This window comes from Gallus gallus, chromosome 5, assembly GCF_016699485.2.
Source record: "Gallus gallus isolate bGalGal1 chromosome 5, bGalGal1.mat.broiler.GRCg7b, whole genome shotgun sequence".
NCBI lineage: Eukaryota > Metazoa > Chordata > Aves > Galliformes > Phasianidae > Gallus > Gallus gallus.
Window position 1 is genome coordinate 21102302 of NC_052536.1, and position 18403 is coordinate 21120704.

General features: G+C 50.8%; 1 protein-coding gene and 1 non-coding gene across 4 annotated transcripts in view; both read left to right on the top strand.

The window, feature by feature from the left end:
• The first annotated feature begins 410 nt into the window (after positions 1–410).
• On the top strand, positions 411–8122 carry LOC121110836. 3 transcript variants are annotated; one of them, XR_005860062.2, is made up of 4 exons: positions 411–537; positions 1975–4036; positions 6344–6492; positions 7361–8122. It is a non-coding gene; the product is annotated as an uncharacterized LOC121110836 (transcript). The 3 variants fall into 3 exon arrangements; XR_005860060.2 differs by having other exon boundaries at positions 411–4036; XR_005860059.2 differs by lacking the exon at positions 1975–4036.
• Positions 8123–8608: 486 nt separating this feature from the next.
• HSD17B12 (hydroxysteroid (17-beta) dehydrogenase 12) overlaps positions 8609–18403 on the top strand; it is a 71278-nt gene continuing 61483 nt past the window's right edge. The window contains exon 1 of the mRNA XM_015287198.3: positions 8609–9047. Coding sequence (XP_015142684.1) covers positions 8624–9047 — 424 coding nt within the window. The 5' untranslated portion in view covers positions 8609–8623. The remainder of the gene's footprint in view (positions 9048–18403) is intronic.

Genomic DNA, 18403 nt, shown 5'->3' on the forward strand with positions numbered 1-18403 from the left:
AAAGAAGCGGAGGGAGGATCTGTCACCGGCTGTTGGCTAACCGGGGCGAGCGGGCAGTCACAGAGCGCGGCGCGGCCCGCACTCAGCGGCCGGGCTGGGAGCAGAGCCGCGGGCAGGAGCACAGCCTGGCCGCCACCGGGGCCGGGCCGGGCCGGGCCGCTCGGAGCACGGACGGCGGGCCGCACCGCGCCGGGCCGCGCCTCCAGGGCCCGCAGGGAGCACGGCCCGGTCCAGGCGGCCCGGCACGGCGCCGGCCGAAAGGGAGCGGGGTCGGGGGGCCGGCGAGGGGCCGGCGGCCGCGGGGCCACCCCGGCGCCGCAGAGGGTTAACGCGGGCGGCGGCGGGCAGCTGGGAGTTGTAGGCGCCGCGGCATGCCGGGAGCTGTCGTAAACGCCGCCGCCGCGCACCGCGACCGGCATGGCGGCCGCCTCGGCGCTGCCGGCCCGGGCCCGGCGTACGGGGAGCGGCGCGGTTACCCTCGTGAGGCCGGCTCGGGACGGGACGGGCCCGGCCGGCGGGCCGCCTCGGTACTCGCAGGTCAGCGGCGGGGGAGCGCCTTCCCTGTGCTGGGAGCGGGGCTGCCCGGCCCTTCCTCGGGGGCTGCCCGGCTCTTGACGAGCTCCGCGGCGGGGCTGGGTCGGGGGCTGCGGGGCGCCGTGGGGACGGATCCGCAAAGCTGGCAGGACTCGGCAGTGGGGATGTTTGGTCTGAGGACGAGCTGAGGAGGGAAGCAGTTTGTAAACGAGTGGAATTAGAGTGAGGAAATTCTGCAACGCGAAGCTGGGAGACTGCATCGACAGAAGGGAGGCTTGGAACATCCATGTGCCAACAAGATGAAGTAAAGCAAAGATTAATGGGATTTGGTGATGCAAATAGAAGGCAGTGGTGATCTCTGCAAGTAGAGCTCCCCGGCTTGGCAGCGAATTAGGGGTCGGAGCGGTAGGCAGCAGGATGGCGGCATGCTGCTGCTGTGAGGGGGCTCAGAAAGTACGTGAGTGAAAAGGCCGTCCTCTGGAACTGCTACGGGAGGGCCTCCGCTGGCTGTGCAAAATACTGATGTCAGATTGCATGGCTGCCTGAGACCGTATCCTTATCTGCGGCCCAACTGATTGCCCACACTCAGATAAACGGTTCTGAACAGACGCAGAATAGGGCTGTGGATGTTAAGAGGAATGAAGAGTCTGCGTGCTGGGAGACACAACAGTTGGAAGTTGTGCGTTTTTTATGTATGGGAGGAAAGGAACTTGCAAGCTCGAGGTTAGCAGAAGCAAGCTAAAAAAAAGTGAGCACAGTTTACTGGAAATGGCAAGAAAAGTTCTCACTGTTGTTCTGTAAATGCTCTGGAGAGGTTTCAAATGGGCAGGAAAACTGAATTGCTTTTAAAATAAAGTTTGAAAAAATCAGAAAAGATGAGTGTGTGGTTCTGCAGAGCAGTGGGGAGTTTGGCTCAGGAATGCTGGATGTCCCATCTGTTAGTTCAGTGCTCTCGTGACCCGGCAAAATGGACTATGAGATGGATGAGTACTTCTGCAGTGGGCCCATTGTGGTACGGCTGTTGTCGTCATGCTTTCCTTTTCCATTATTCAAGTTCTTTTTCTTTGGGATCCTTACCAGAAGCAGAGTAGTTCAATTATATTCACTACCAGATGCCTCTCGTGTGTATGTTCGGCAGTACGCTAACAGAAAGGAAGCTGTGTTCTTTACCTTGCTCACTTCACCGTGTGAAGTCTCTGTACATTTCCACTCTTATATATGGAATAACTGTCGAGGTGTACTCACACAGCTCTGCAGGACTTTCTGTCCCCGGGTGTGCTATTCGTAGAAGTCCTCGTGGAACAATTTTTAGGAAAATATTTAAATGAAAAACTTGAAGTCATCTGGGGCAAGGCAATATTGCATTCATGAATGTATGTATAATCAGCTCCCTTGGGATGTTACCTGAGACTTATATCTATTTTCTGCTTTTATTTTTAGAGTCTGTGGTTTTCACGTACCACGCTTAGTGCAGCACCAACAGATTAACAGAAGAACCTTGAAATTGCAGAATGTTGCTCCTCACACCAAGGCTGCCATGGTCCAGGCAGACATTTTAGATTCTTACCTGGCACCATTGCTATCTGGGGTATCTCCACAACACAGGAAATTAAACGATCATTGCTCAGCCATCGTTTTTCATTTTATCTGCTAGTCCACAACTGACCCAGGTTATTCAGAGAGAAGAAAAAAATGTTTTATGGAGGTAGCATCCCATTCAGTGGTCAGTAGAAAACTAAGTGAGCGAATCGCTCTCTTCATCAACGCATGCGTTAAGTGCTTCCAGTGGCTCTTCTTCTAGTTGCTGAAACCGAGTAGTGAATGGATTATAGGGATTAAACTTCTTTCATTCCCCTAGAGGTGAGCAAGTCATGTGAAAATGAAAGGCTTATTTGGTAGAAGACAGTATGAAAGACTGGGAATACAAAAATATATATGTATTATCTCTAAATGGCTTCTTGCACACTTTGTCTATAATAGATGGTAGTATGTGAGCTGCAGACAGAAACTTGAGGCTCGCAGGGCAGAAATGTGACTGTGAACTGAATCTACGAGTATGGAATGAAACATGCTTGGTCATTATTGAAACTGGATTTCTGAAACATTTTTCTTTCATCATAAATCTGATATTTCTGAAGAAAAACATACCTGTTCTTAGCATATGCTTTCTCTTTTTCTTCTCTTGACCTATTTGAATTAGGAGGAAGTTGCCTTTCCCACTGTAGTGCTGGGAACACAGTATAAGGGCTACAGCAAAGGAATATTTTCTGTCTTGAAGTGCTCAGGTCATCCTGCAAGGCATTCCGCTGCAAAAGGAGTCACTTTCACCGGTGTCACCAGTTACTGTCGTCCTCTTATGCTGATGTTTCCAGAGGGGTGGCGTTTCATACCCCCTGAATAGGTGGCCTTCTACATGGGAGCGTTATTCTGGTGTCTTTTGTCTCTTATGTAGTTTACTTCCTCATGTTCCGAGAATGAAAAACAGTCAAAGGAGAGGAAACGATAGACTAGCTCCCTTAGAAGAGCCTCTCCTAGGAAAAAATAGCTCAGAACCCCTAAAATGATCATACAGTTGGTAGAAAAGCTGCTGGATGTTGTCGTTATAGCAGCATCTACAGGAATAGAAATAGCAAGAAGAGAAGAGGAAGGCTGGCATTCCCTCGCTCTCTCTCCAACTTGTGAAAATTTTAGGAAGGAAATTTACATATTTTGGAGCTACATTTTCTGCAGTGCCTTCTTATGCAGAAGGAAAGTTAATCAAGCTATCTTATTAGATAAAAGTATTTTCTGTACTTGTTTCAGAGAGGTGGTGGTCGTTTCTGTGGAAGGGGTTCAAATGATTAGCACCATTCTTAACTGTTGTATTCAGGGAGATGACAGCTTGATTTAAACTATGAAGGTGTGATGAGTTTTGCTCTCCCACCGTCATGCACAAAGAAGCACTCAGAGAGGACAGACTTAACTGGTTTGAGCCAGGCAGCGGTCTGCTACCATAAATTCCCCAACATTGTATTGCCCTCTGATGCTTCAGTTACAATCCCTGAATGGAAGACTGGAGCATGTGGTTGTCTTTTTGGCATCTGAAGCTGAGGCTGCCGAGTTGCCTGCCTGGGACATTAGTGAGACTATCTGCCTCTTAAGGATACGCAACAGATTTTCTCTTAGCTCCTGTCCCTACTAGTGCTCTTCTTAGCTTCTGTCCCTACTAGTGCTCTACTTAACTCTGTGCCAAGACACTGGCAGCGGTCAATACAGAAAAACTTCTGGAAGTACCAGGTTGTGGCAGGGCACCAGAACCATCCAGCATGTGAATGTTTGAGGAGGCGCTGGAGGAACAAGGACTTCCCTAAAGGATGTGACAGCAAAGCTACTCCACTGGAATATGGAAGAAGGGAAGCAGTTATGTGGAAGAGATGAAGTGCCGTGTGATTCCTGTCCCACGGATAGGATCCAGCTGGTGCTAGACAAAGTCTGTCAGTGACAGCACTTGGATTGGATGGAGGTGGGTGGAGGGCTTGGGCACAGTTTCCCACTCAGTACACTCCACAAAAGGATTCAGTGAAAGAGGGATGAGTGTGTAATGCAGGGTGGTGGGTGAAAAGAGGTCATAGATGAGGAGAAAAAGGTTTCTTATCAATTGAAGTCCATCATCTGGGTCTGAAAGTGACTTCATCGTGCAAGGTGACACTGCATGCTGGCAGTGGCATGAGGGACACGCATTCCTGAACTTTGTTCATTTCATATGGACAAATATCTGTATCCCTTATCTACAGTTACGAAACTAGATAGCAGAGACATCAAGGATTAAACAATGAGAACACAGTATTTTGTTTCTACAGATGATATTTTCAGCTCAAAATCAATACATTTCAATGGGCTGTAGGATTGAGAAAGGTTAATCTTCTCTCGCTGCAGCCCGTACTGTGTCTCTTCACTGAAGACGTTCTGTGCTTGGATTTCTGCAGCATGCACAACTGTTAGGGTTGTTTTGAAGAAATACTTCCTTGATTTTCAGTACTGCTGGTGATTGAAAAAACAAACCCCCAAAACCTTCATGTGTATGTTTTACTCAAAGTTTTTCCCGTTTTGCATGAGGAGTGGATCTGGAGCCTCGCTGTAATAATCTCATTGCAGTAATTTATGAGAACTCTGAACAGAGAATGGCAAAAAAATAAAAAATAAAAAGGAATTATGAGGTTTGACAAGAGACAGCAGAGCTCACTTGCTAATTCAGGGTGGGGAGAAGTCAAAAATCCCTGTATAAAGTACTAGAAGGTTATAGCGCTGTTAATGTTGTTTCCTATTCTATTTAAGAGAAATGGAGTGGACCTATTCATAAAGATGAATGTACACCTGTGTGACGTGAAAATTACAAGCTGTAGACTTGACTAGTTAATATGCAAACAACTGTCTTGCTTTCATTTCTGGTTAGCGTCCATTGCTGCCTTTATCTGGCATGATTAGTTGTTGAGAAATACAGGACATTAATCCCTAAAGCATGAAGGTGTGCAGGTGATGCCTCCGTTTCCTTTAAGAAACAAGAAGAGATGTGCAATTGTGTCATTAGCACAGTGTGGTAATCTAAGAAGCCTCTATGATTTAGTTTGAAAGATCTGTGTTTCAGGCTTGTGTTTACAGGTTCCTGTCCCTCTAATAGAAACTGCAGTCAAAGGTGTGCGAATGCAGGGTTTGAGAAACATTCAGATCAGACATCGTGCCTGTTTGCTGGTACAGGTGCTGTCAGGAAGGGGAGGGAATACTGAGTTTCTGAGTTCCTTTTGCATGAGCCCTGTAAAAGGGATGGGGGAGGTGCCTTAGAAAAGCCTCAGGATTGGGAATCCCAAGCAAGATAGCTTGCTTTAACCTGGAGCTGGGATCCATATACAAAGTGTCCTGAGAGATTTATTGACCTGTCCATCTGGTTCATGTAAAGAGCTTTTCACTTAACCAGGCTGGTCAAAACCCATTCTTATATACTCTTCTGCATTATACGCTGAGGCAGGGCGTCTAATTTGGAGCTTTGGATTTGGGCAAAGAAACAGTGCAGTGCTCAGCAGTGCAACAGCCGGGCCCCATACTGAATCTGGCCTCACTGCAGTGTGTGTGAGTAATGGTAACAGAGTCATAAGAACAGAATGACTGTACGGGGGAGAGAGCTGCACTTGACTTGCTAGGGTGAAAAACATATTTGTAAAGGGATTCAATTAGTGCTGGGTACAAGAATGCCACTTAGTGAAACAAGCGACTGTACCTCTTTTTCAGTGGCAGAGAAAAGTGACACATCCTGGATTACCAGCAGTCCCCGTTCCTATTCTCGGTGTCCCTGCAGAGCTGATGGCACCGCAGGCTGGGTTAGTCAGAGCCGAGCGAGGGATGAGTGCCAGCCCCAGTGCGCTGTGCTGCCTGGCCACCCGGCTGCATGCCCAGCCTGCCAGTGCGGGGGATTCCCGGCTGTGGGGCCTGCAGGGAGGGGCCCTCAGTACTAGGGGAGAGGGGCAGGAGGCACTGAGCACGTGGGAGGGGCTGCGGTGTGATTTCACCAGTGTGGGGCTGCCTAGGGGGTACTTGCATGGCAGCAAAGTCACAGGAGATCTTGAAAATAACAATTGAATGTCTCTAATGATTGGCTGTGCCATCTTCTCTTCACTCTGGTTTATTTCTCCTTTTTGCCTTCTTTAGATTTCTCCCTGTCTATAGCTCTGCCTCCTCATTTTTCATTTTTTGTTTGCTGTTTTACTCGCACACGTTCTTACTCCTTCAGCTTTCCTAACTTCTTTCTCTGTTATCTCTCCTGTGATCTGCCATACAGTTGGGCCACCTTCCATGCGATGGAGCAACGTAGCTAAGCTGTAGGTTGCCTTATGCTTGCAACACTGCAACCCCGAGGAAGTCTGCATCTGCAGAGATCTGCCTTCATGCCTGGACTGATAAGCGACGCTGGGGAAGCGTCTTGGCCAGGTATTCTCATACACGTGTGTGCATGTCGCTGCGTGAGTGTGTTCAAAATGTCCGTCAGCTCCATCGGCTCAGCTGACTGGAGGCTCCTTCAGGCTCGGCAGCAGCTGGGGGAAGCGAGAGCAGGGCTGCAGAGCTTGGGGAAGGACTGAGTGCACCCTCAGAAGGGAGATGCCTGTTCCTGGGAACGTGTGATGACCTTAAGCCAGAGATCCAAACCCCCTCGCCTGACCTTTGTTTAATTCTTTCCCTTCCAGTGAGTCCCGCTCCCTGCCTGTGACTCATCCTCGTCTAAATGCAGCCTGCAAGCTCTCGGAGGACTGCCTTTCTCTCTGAGCAGAGCAACATAAAAAAAAAAACAGCAACGCTGTTGAATAACCAGTATTATTTTTTAACACTTTTTTTTTTTTTTTTGAGGGCCGCCTTGCTGTATTTGTGCTTCTCTGTCAAGGGGTTCATTGGTTCCCCGAGAGAATAGTTGTGACCCACAGCAAGAAGGCTGTTCAGGCACGGGCTCAGGGGCAGCCCAGCAGCAGTGCCGTGGGCAATAGACCTTAAAATAGAAGGTGGTGGGCTCTGACAAAGGCCAGAAAATCTTAGCACCCACGTACTTCCTTCCCCATTTCTGACCCGCTTGTACCTGGCAGCATCCCTCTGGAAAATGCGGTGGCCATGATGTGGACGTGCAGCTGTTCAGCAGGCTGCCCAGCTTCCTTCTCCCAGCCCGTGCCTACACTGTGCTGCCCAATGGGCTGCTGTTCTCCACAGTGACCCTGACTGTCTGATTACCTTCCAACCCTCACCTGAGCTCAGGTTCTGTCTGTAACTGCGAGCAGATCTCTTACTGAGCCACAGTGGTTTCTCTTTCCAGATGCTGCTGCAGTATCCCGCCTCCTCATCGCATCGCCCTCTGGAAGACAGAAGTGACGATCAGCAGCGTGGTGTTGTCCTGCAGGCAGCTGAAGAACCACTTTGACAGCAAGCAGGAGAACAACTATGCAGTGTAATCACAGCCTGTCTGTGCTCTTTCTAACAGTGTACATGAGCACCCTATTCCCAGCGAGGGGATGCTGTAACCTCCCCCTGCTGACCTGTATTCTTCTCCGTTACTGTAACCAAGCTGTTTCTTTCCCACGGCCACGCGTTCCTGCAGATATACCAAGGGTTCCCATGCAGATAGGTTTACAAATTCAGGAAGGGCTTGGACAGAGCAAAAGGAGAATGAAGTAATTCCCAAATATTTGCACTGTGGCTGATGAAATTAGCAGGAGAGCTGAGTGGGTGTATAGGGGTCTGCTGGGGGACGGATGGAAGGAAACCTGGGGACAAACTGTCTGCTGTTCGACGTGCTCTGAGTGCTGTGTGATAAAGGTGAATCACCCAGCTTAGCTGCAGGTGAGCCAGCAGGACAGTGGCTGGGGCCGAGTCCCACTGCAGCCTGTGTGGGGGCTGTGTGCTGGGTCCGGTGGGCTTTGAATCCCACCACAAAGACAGTGGCTGTCGACAAGGTCACGAACGCAGAGCTTCGCCTTCTGTTGATTATGTGGTTGTCAGTGGAAGAATTACTGTGTATCTATGGGAAATGTTAAAAAACAACAACGCCTTTTTTTCTTGAATAAATCTGTGAAACGAACCAACCTTTGTTTCTGTTCTGTTTCTTTGGGTTTCATTCCCTTTGCGCTTAGCGACCCATCGCTGTCCAACCCCCCCCCCCTCCACGGGCCGCGCGTGGGAGCGCTCGAACCGCGCCACGGCCGCGTTCTGGGCAGCGCAGCGCCGGTACTGCATCGCACCCGGCTTCGAAAAGCGATCCCTGCCCTAAAGACCGTCGTTGGGGTCTCGCGACAGACGCGGTGCGGGGCCGATCGGGGGGAGAGACGGTGCGCGCGGGCAGAGCGGGGGAGGCCCCCCCTCCCCCAGGTGCGGAGGCAACCCGCGGGCGGAAGGAGGGGGCAGGGAGAGCCTGGGGACGTGCTCGGGCGCGAGGCGGGGCTACGGCATTTTTATGAATGGGCTCATATGACGTCAGGAGGGGCGGGAGGAGAGGTTCCTCTACTCGCCAATCCCGCGGGGCCTTCGGACCGGAGGGCCAACCGGAGTGCGCCTGCCGCGTGACGGCCATCTCTCGCGGCCAATGGCGGTAAGGGAGCGGTGCCGACCACGTGGGGCGCAGGCCGCAAGTAGTACGGGGGCGTGTGGCCGCGCGCTCCCTTCCCCCTCCCTTCCGGCCGCGCGAGCCCAGGGAGGGCGGGGCCGGCCGCGTCGCCAGGTTACCGCGCGATTGAGCGCCCCTTCGGCCAATGGCAGCGCGGCGGGGGCGGGAGCGGCGGCGGCTGCGGGCCGGCGGTGGCCGGGAGGGTTCAGTCCCGTCGCGGCCGCCTCCGCAGGCAGCATGTTGGCTCCCGCCGCGCTGCCGGCCGCCGGCCTTTTCTACTGGGTGGGCGCGTTGGGCGTCCTCTACACGGCGGTGCTGTGCGCCTTCCGCCTGCTGAGCGGGCTGCGCGTCTGGGTGCTGGGCGGCGGCCGCGCCGTGGGACCCCAGCTGGGCGCATGGGCAGGTGGGTGCGCTCCGCGGGGCGGGGGGGGGTCCGCGTTCTGTCCGTCCGCGCGTGTGGGAGGCGGCGTCGAGGACGGGCGCGGGGGCCTCGAGGGGCGACTCTGGGCCTCGGTGGGGCTCCGGGCACGCTCGGGACCGCCCCGGTGTCCTCTCGCTCTCCGCCCCCCCCCCCCCCCCCCCCCCTCCCGGCTCCGAAGCGCCGCTGAGCGGAGGGCTGTGGAGAGCTGCGTGTCCCTCCGACCGACGGTTTCCCGCCGCGCGGTCCCGGCACCCCGGGCCGGGGGTGCTGTGAGGAGCCGGCGCGGCCGCAGCGCGCGGGGCAGCTCCTGTGCGTGGAGCGGGAAGGGGCTCTGCTTACAACTCGCTCGTCTCCGCACGCCCCTTCTGAGGGACTGCGAGGAGTTGCAAAGAAGTTCTGCGCCGCGGCGCCGCGGCTCGGATCGAGGCCGCTCGCAGACCCTCGGGCAGCGGGAAGGCTGCTGTAAGGTTCGTGCAGGCGGTGTGAGGAGCTGCGAGCCGCGCGCGTCTCAGACGGAGTCCTTAGGAAGGCCCTGAAATAAACTTTCTTCCCGCCCGGCAGGGGAGCAGGCGGCCTGCAGGTGCCGATGCCCGCAGCAGTGTGGCGGTGTGGGGCGCAAAGGGCCCGGCCCGACCCTACCCTGGTTTCTGCAGCAGCCGAGGAAAATCCATACGTGGGTGGACATCGGGCGGTGAGCGTCTGCTCCTGGGAGGCGTGAGCCGAGAGTGCGGCAGCGATGCTCTGGGCAAGTTATGGCGTGACTGCAACTAGCCAAGGCCCACGCCTTCCTTCCAGATAGGGGAGCAGAGCGCTGGTTAGAAGTGTGGCTGGGAATGGCCCCCAGCTCCTCTCTCTGCCGTGGGCTGCTGCGCGAGGCTCTGCGCCGTGCCAGCCCTGCGCCTTCGGCAGGCACATCGCATGAAGCTACGTGCTGCAGCCCACAGGACGTCCCCCAGCCACGTCTTCAATCAGAGAGGAGCCCTGTGAGAGCGTTCTCTGTTAGTGCTGCACCCGGCCGATGGCTGCCGACAGAAACTCTTTCTTTCCCTTTGTCCCAGTCATGATCTCTGAGCGGGGAAGAAGAGGCACGCTGGCACAGCTCCGTCCTCGCTGCTGTCACTCCCCCTCAGGAGCTCTGCGGGGACCGCTCACCCCTTCCTGCCCTCCGACCCTTTTGTGCATTTGGGACTGATTTATGAGTCCTTTCTTTGTTTTCTGAGCGGACTTGTGGTTGCATACATACAATTGGCTGTGTGCTGTGTCTGGTTGCTGGGGCTTAGGAGGAGGGGATGTGAGGAGGAGGAGCTACATGAGCTAGTATTGTACTCGAGGAAAATGAAGTTTGTGCTCCTTTAAGTAGCAACCACAGTTACAGAAGGGTCATTTCTCCACTATGACACATATGATTGAAGGTCTGTGTGAGGCTTTTCTTTTTCCCTCTCCCCCTGAAGCTCACACTGGCTTGGTTTTGGCTTCTCCATAGCTGCCTGGGTTGGGTGGATGTTGTGTCTGTATGGGATCTCTGGGTGCACCTTGTGAGAACATGCCAAACTCCGGGTCAGCTGCTTCACAGCTTTAATTTGCCTCATAAATTGATGGCAGAAGCTAAGAATAACATCTTCCTCCTTTGGAAAACAGTTTAGCTAAATAAACCTCGGTAGGAGCGTGGTGCCAGGGAGTCACTTTGGTGGATGCAGCGCGATGAGGCCATCGCCCTGCCCTGCTCCAGTCTGGAGGCAGAGGTTCTGAGGTGCTGAGCTGGACAGATGTCATTCATCAGCTTTATGTGTTCAAAATAGTCCAGCACTCCAAGTCAGAGTGATCATTGATGCTCTAAGGTTTCTAAAATCTTGGTCATGTCAATTACTTCATCTTTTTTCTTCTCTCAAAATGGCAAAGGTTTTAATGAGGACATTTCACTGGAAGCCAGGTTTGTTTCAGTGAGGCTCTGAGCACCCTGATCTAGCTGTAGGTGTCCCTGTTCATTGCAGGACAGTTGGCCTAGATGACCTTTAGAGGTGCCTTCCCACTCAGATGATTCTATGGTTCTTAAACCCTGGTTTTCTTTCAGGCCTCCCGATTCCTTAGGACAACATGCTCTTCTTCCCCACTGCCTGTGGTACAACCGAGTACAAAGTAACGAGCAGACATTTAGTGATTACAAAATGTCTGATAGCAGTGACGCTTTCTCATGTGGTGAATACAGCTGTACAGTTGTATTGGGGCCAACAAATGTTTGCAAAGATGAGCTTGCCTTAATTAAGCTTCTTGGAGATTATTCACTAATGTGCAAAAATAACCAAATGTGGGCAACTTGCTCTAGATTTCTTAAAAAAAGTATTTGCAGAAGGTCATTAATCAGAGTGGTGCACTCAGCTGCTTCCAATTTTCTGTAGTTTGCTTTTAACCAAAACCCCCCACACTCAGCACTGACCCATTCTTTTCCTGCATAAAGGCTGAGCAGTAACTTCCCCAATTGGCAGCAAGGATGGGTGAGTGCTCTGCCTGCTCTTGCTGGCTTTTTCTTCTTAGCGTAGACCGGGCTTTGATATGCAGAGTCTGACATCTGAAAATAGTGACTTCTGGGGGATCACTAAGGAAGATGTTGAAGACAGATGCAACTGAATGCCCAAGCAGTGAAGTAGATGCTGATGTCTTAACAGTCAGGTTCAAGAGCCAAGACATGCCAGGTGATTCCCAAGCTCTGGTTGACAAGGAAGCAGGGCTAATAGCCAGCTCTAAAAAGACCTCAAGTATCATCTTATTATCATCTCTAATACAATGAGATGCTTGTGGGAAGACGAAGTGACAAGCTGGATGTTGTGCTCGTCAAGAGTTTGAGTTTGATTCCACGTACAGAAATTTGCTTCCTGTAGTCCCTGGAAACTGTGCGCTATAAAACAGACCTGAGCCTTGTGAAGTTATTGGGACAACCATAATGAAATCTCTCAGACGGTAGATTATTTTAGTGGTAATTGGAGTGGTCTATGCAGAGGACATTGGCTGTAGCGCTCACCAGGTGCCAACTTGTTGGTACCTTTGAACAGCTTTCTCAAGCACTGTCATTTTCTAAAGCTCCTTAGCATTATATGAAATAAAGTTCTGTTACTGGAAGGGTGTTTTTCTTTGTTTTGTGAAGACAGATGTAAATCACTATTGCACAAATGAGTGCAATCATGCTTTGCAGGCATTTGGCACTGCGCAACAGTAGTTGACAGACCCCATCATAAATCGCTGTTGCAGATGAAAGCAGCCAGTCTGGTACGGTGTGTGGGAAGGGTGTAGGTGGTGGGGAAATGAGGAGGGATTCAGCCCTCTTTTAGTGCTGCTCCCTGCAGGGTGGGAGGGGAGGGGCTCTGACAACTCCTGGTTTTCCTGCATCTGAGTGCCTGGCTGCTGTAGGCAGAGCTTTGCAGCAGTTTTTGGTTCTGTCGTTCTGTAGCAGAATCCCTTGCTCAGGGATTTATCATCTTCAGCACTCTGGATCTGTGGCAATATTATTATTATTTAATGCTTATGATTCTGGACCCTGTGCAAACACTTCTACCCTAGTCGAGATAAAGCATGGCACTTGTCAAGCCAGAAAGTAATGCCGAGAACATGTGAAAAAGCACCAGCTTGCTGCAACCCCTGCTTGTGACAGCTGAAGTCAAATTGTCAGACTGGAGCATGTACTGTTTTCTTGTATGGCTATTTGCAAGGCATCTGTGTGGGGTTATTGCGCTAAGTGCCCCAGTGGCTGTCCATGGGGCTGGACGGGCGCTGTGCTCCCAGTGAGGTCGGGCAGAGCTGGGTTCTCTGACCCTGTGGCTCCGTCCTTTCCTGCCTGTGGGACCTTGCCAGCTCCCGGCTTCTCACAGAGGCTCTGGAGCCTTTTACATGGGCTGCTGCTGCTGCTTTCATACACCAACGTCTGTTCCGCTTCCTGGGAATGAAGCGTACTCTGTCATGTTTCCTACAGTTTTGCTACCTCTCTGCTTTCTGGTTGCGCCCTTTAGGTGTTTTACTCCGCGCTTGCTGTTACCGACCGTTTAAAATGTCTGCTTAGTAGCATTGCTCAATGCTTGTGAAACGCTCCTGCTCGCGCACGGCTGTGGGAGGAGGAGAGGCAGAGCGAGCGCTGAGCAGCAGGAGCGCTCCATCCCATCGCCGAGCTGCTGCCTCCCTGTGGACGAGCTGCTGCAGATCGCTGCCGCTCTCATGTTGGCACCCGCTCCGCCTTTGTGCTGCTGTGCAGCCGCCTCCGCCCGCAGCATCAGCCAGCTCGGCGTCCCCAGCTCCAGAGCTTAACCCGGTGCGAGCGCTTCCCTTCTGCTGGTTTTTGAGAAACCGTTCTTGTTTTTCAAGTGAAATTCTGGGTGTTATTTTTTCAGTAATGCGGATCTAGTGTCACGGAGGAAATTTAATCAGAATATGAGTGGGCTTTGCCTTATTTAACAGCATTGAAGGACAGTTAAATGCTCCTACTAAAGCTCATGCTGGCAAAGAGCTGTATGCACACTTCCTTGCAGAGCTTCCAACTTACTCCTGCGCCCTCAGCAACGGGCAGTGACACCTGAAGTCTGAGGTTTGGAGGCCTATGGTGTAGCAGTGCATAGAACTGGAGGTGAGGTGTCCAGCAAAGCAGAGGCTGAGGAAATGGTGCTGTCCTTTGGCCGCTTGTGCTTTTTTTGCTTTTGTAGAGTCATAGAATGGTTTGGGTTGGAAGGGACCTTTAAGATCATCTAATTTTAATGCCCATTCAACTCCCACCCAGCTTATCTATCCCAGGGTCCTCTCATTACTCCCTGTTGCTTGTCCCAGAGAGGCTGGGAGATGCCCCTGCGGCTCAGGCTGAAGCACAGTCTGTGTGCAGTGGTTGTCTCCTAGTTGATGATATGCACCATGGGTTTAATTGCTTTATTTGGTGGTGGTGGTTGTGTTTTTTGGTGTGTTTTTTTTTTCCTACCTCCTTTCTATTCGTCTCTTCTTGTGTAACTGTGAGTGAAGATGTTGTGGGAGCATATATTCCATCAGTCATGGCAGTGTCTGTGAAAAGCTGTGCCTCTGCTTCTAGCAGGACTCTGTACTTACTGGGCAACGGCAGGGATGGGGCGCTGCGCTCTTGGGATGTTACCCATAAAGACTTCTCAGAGGCTTTTCATGTGTGTTAGAAGACTGTCACTGAAGCAGAAGGGGAGAAGAGCTAGAGTGAGGGTGGAGGAATGAAGAGGGGGATATTCTCAATGGGGCAAAGGCTTATTTTATTGAGGGAAGAAGCTGGTGCAGTCTCTCCCATCTGCCCCAGCAGCCTTCAGCCTGCATAACAGGGCTCAGCTCATCGCAGCTCTCGAGTCAGGTCTCTACCAGGCACAAGAGGAGGAGGATACGACAGCAGAGGGTCACTGAGCTTTTGGAAGAAGTGTCTGTCCCGACAGGAGCTGAACAAGACTGCAGTTAATTGCGTTTCTTGGTGTTCATTCCTGCCCTCAGATATCCCTCTGTATCCAACCCAGTGTCTGACACTCGAGAAGCAATCTGCACTCTGCTGAAGTTACAGCTGTGTTAAAAGCAACGTTAGCTGTTCTGATACCAAATCTTTACATTAGCCTTTTGTTTCACTAGTGCTCATTCTGTCACTGCATCTCCATCGAACCTTTTGGTACTCCACAGCTTTGTGTTGGTTCCCAGATTCTCCTCGAAGATCCTCCATTCAATTGTTTCTTCATCTTTGCTGATTTTTGCTGGCTCTAGCCTTTTTTTTTTTTTTGGTTGTTTGCTCCAACCTTGAGGGCCTTGTTCATATTCCTTTGCACCAGGAGCAGCTTACTGCCTGTCCTGTGTGATGGCAGCTCGTAAGTGAGGTATCATCAGTCACAAGAAGCCTGTGTGTGGTTTAACAACATGCCTTTCTCATCTGTTTGGCACGGGGAGAGGAGACAGTGGACAGAGAGCTTTTCTCCTCCTTGTGCTGGCACTGATGTTTGCCTTGTCCTGCCCTGGCTGAAGAGTCTGCCCTGCAGAAAATTGCTTGGTTTTGGCTGTTTGTGCCCCTCGGACTGCTTTGCTGTGGGTCAGACGAGCTCCAGTGCTGTGGCAAACTCAGCAGCATCATGATACTGTGTTGAGGAAGTCACTTTGACTTAACTTCCTTGGTTCACCAAGAAAGAGGTGGATTTTTGAGCTGCCAGCTGTGCAGAATTGTGGCAGGATCTCACCCCAGCTGGAGCCTTCTGTTGTGTGCTGTCAGTGGTTGTGGTTAAAAGCAAAGTGTGGAAGCTCTGATACGAAACATTGCCTTGCCAGCATATGAAAATAATGTATTTGTTCAGGGAAGTATTATTGTGACGTTCTAATGTAGTCCAACTTGTTTCCATCACCGTGAGTAAGCTTTGGATTGAAATTGTCTCTTAGACAGTAATCCAGAATGAGTCGGTGGGAGCTGCAGCAGCTAAGGAGGCTTGCTGGCAGCCTCGCTCCTATGGGAAAATCTGGGGAAGCTTCTGCCGGGGGAAGAAAATACTGTGAGTTTTCAAGGGCTCAGGGTGAAATATAGAAGGCATCTGTGGCTGTTTCTTTATTTAGAGATGGGAAGGAAAAGGGAATGTCGTCTGAGCTTTTCCTTGAGTCTTTAACACAAACACTTATTGCGAGACGGAGCCGATCCAAATAAAACACTCAAGTATTTCTAAAGCGCTTTAGCATAAGTCTCCCCCTAATGTTTGATGCTAAGATATCAAGTAACCTTCTAAATTGATTAATTTGGGTATATTAACATCATTTAACATAATTCCCCCCACCCACCCCGCCAGCTGTGGATTGAAATAATGAAAGCAAATGTAATTAGGAGTATGAGGTGGAAGAGACGTCAGTAATCACATTGTAGATAGAGCAATATACGTATCCCAGGGCCAGAAAGGCAGGCTGGCCTTCCCTCCTGGTTGGTCTGTACTGCTCTGCCTCAGTCTTTCAGCTCCGAGCAACCCCTTTTTATGAATGGCAGCTTTGGCTCGATTGAGGCAGCTCTGTGTTCCTGCTGGAAAATCTGCGGGTAGAGGGTGCTGGTGAGCACCTGAGTGATCCTTCTGACAATGCGGAGAAGAAAGACTTTTCCGAAAGGTGTGGTTTGAGCTTCTTTCAGCTTCTGCTGGAGAACTGCAGTGCACGAATGCAAGATAATCAGATGACTTCTAATTGGAACAAAGCTGCTGTTGTGTATCGGTTCCTAGAGCATAAGCTCAGATGTGAAACACAGGCTTTAAACAAAACATTGCAGAGTGCCTCTTGCTTTTAATCGAAGGCAGGGTATTTTTAGAAGATAACTTTAATGGCTTTTCAACAACTTTAGACTCTGTTGTTGTATGAACCGTCTGTGTGAAATGATCGCTCATCATCATTAGGTAACTTCTATTCCAAAGACTCAAGAAACTAAGATCTACTTGTTTTACTTCTCTACATTTTTAAGACTTATCTTTGTAACACCTTGGCAGCTGAATAAAGGCTTGCCAGCTACATCAGCATTTATCTGTGGTTGCCATTGCATCTTTTTAACAGCACATTATCTCCTTAATATACTCTTAAACCATCTTTGTCTATGACAACACGAGCAGCTATTTCCAGTGTGCCTGGGAAGGCTCTGCTTTTAGCAGAAATAGCAGCCTCGTCCAGAGGGACAGGTAGCAGCAGGCTGAGAGCTGTTACTGGGATAGCTCAAAGACACTCACCAGCCCCTCCTGGAATGCAGGACATCTGCCAGTGCTTCCTTCTCCCCGGGAGCACTGCTGTAGTGGTTGGTGGCAGCAGGAGAGCATGAAGCTGCCTTTCTGGGCAGGGGGAAGTGAGCAGCTTTGTATCAGGTGTTGGTGTTGGGTAGCAACAGGCAGCTCAGGGGATCTCGTTTGCCCCTTTCTGTGTTTGGAAACTGGAGGTGGGGTGATCTGAAATGTTGGATCTTCCCACCCAGTGGGAATAGCAGCATTGCATTTTACTAGAAGATACAATATCTCTTTCACAAGAAGATATCACTTCACATATGCTATTTTAAGAAACCATCTGGGCTAATTAGTGTTACAAAGCCTTTGTTCTGTTGCCTCATTGGGGTGCTAGAGACTCACCTGTAGTCATCAGACAAGTTTCAGTCCCACCTGCACTGGATGGGCTGCATACAGTGTGGTAGGTGTGCAGTGGGCTGGCCCTCCTGCTTGGAAGCTGCAGGTACTGCCATGTCTGTATTCCTGCCAGGCATTCACACTGCTGTAGTGAGTGTTTCCCATCCCTACATGCAAGGTCGTGTGAAATTCCCCACATACTGCTCCCATACAGCTGTTCAAGGGCTCTGCTTGTTGAAGTTCCTGTGCTCCAACTTTCCTCCTTTGGAGCAGGTTGTGTGGTTGAGGCACAATCCTTGTCATTGCTTGTGCTGTTCTGCAGAGCCCTTATTTTCCTACCTCAGTGTCCCTAGAGCAATAGCAGACTTCTCGGTGTACAGCTTGTTTTAATGTTGCTCCTAGCCAAAATGAATAAAATATCACTAGGTGTCTTCCTGCCTCAATTTCTGCTCTACTTTTGAGCAGTTGGGATCTCCAAGAGAGCTTAACTCCCCGTTCCGCATGTGGCTTCTGAATGAGGTCTGTCTGTAGCCACGTTCCCTATTCCCCAGGTAGCCTCCAGACTCTCAGTTCTACCTGGATCTGCGTCCCCACACGTGCATTGGGCTGGGAGGAGGTTTGTGGCAAACCTCACAACATCGTCTGGAGATCAGAATTCAAACAGAAGTAGGTTCTGGTGTAGCTCTGGCTTCAGGAATAGCTCCACCTTTGGGAAGGGGCAGGTGGAGTTTTGATTTATGAGGGATTGGTGCAAAACCTACCGGGGTGCGTGATGTGTTATGCAGAGGTCCCCGTGGCTGTTGGGGAAACCTGAAGGGTCCCCAAATCCAAAGGGCTGAAAAATCCTTCTTCTGCTTGAGTACAAAAAAATATATATATATTTTAAAAAAGGCCACAGCATTTCTGGAACTCTTTCCATTTTGAGAATTTTTAGCTGCTGAAACAGTCACCCAGCAGCAATGTGTCTTAACGGTTGTCAGTTATACGCGAGAAGGTTTTGAAAGATCTCTAAGAATGGAAATATCTTTTGGAAGGATTAGGCTTTGAATTAGCTTTGTGGGCTTTTCAAAGTCCTCACTGGAATTCAGCAAGGAACTCGAGCTGCTTCGTGTTCCGACCGAAAATCAAGAGGTCAGAAAATCCCTGCACAGCATTGTGTAACTTCTTCTCATGCACAGTGCAGGGCAGGTGTGTGTGCTGGGAGATGTGCACACGTTTTTTCACTCTGCGTATAAAATGTGATTCTTTTTT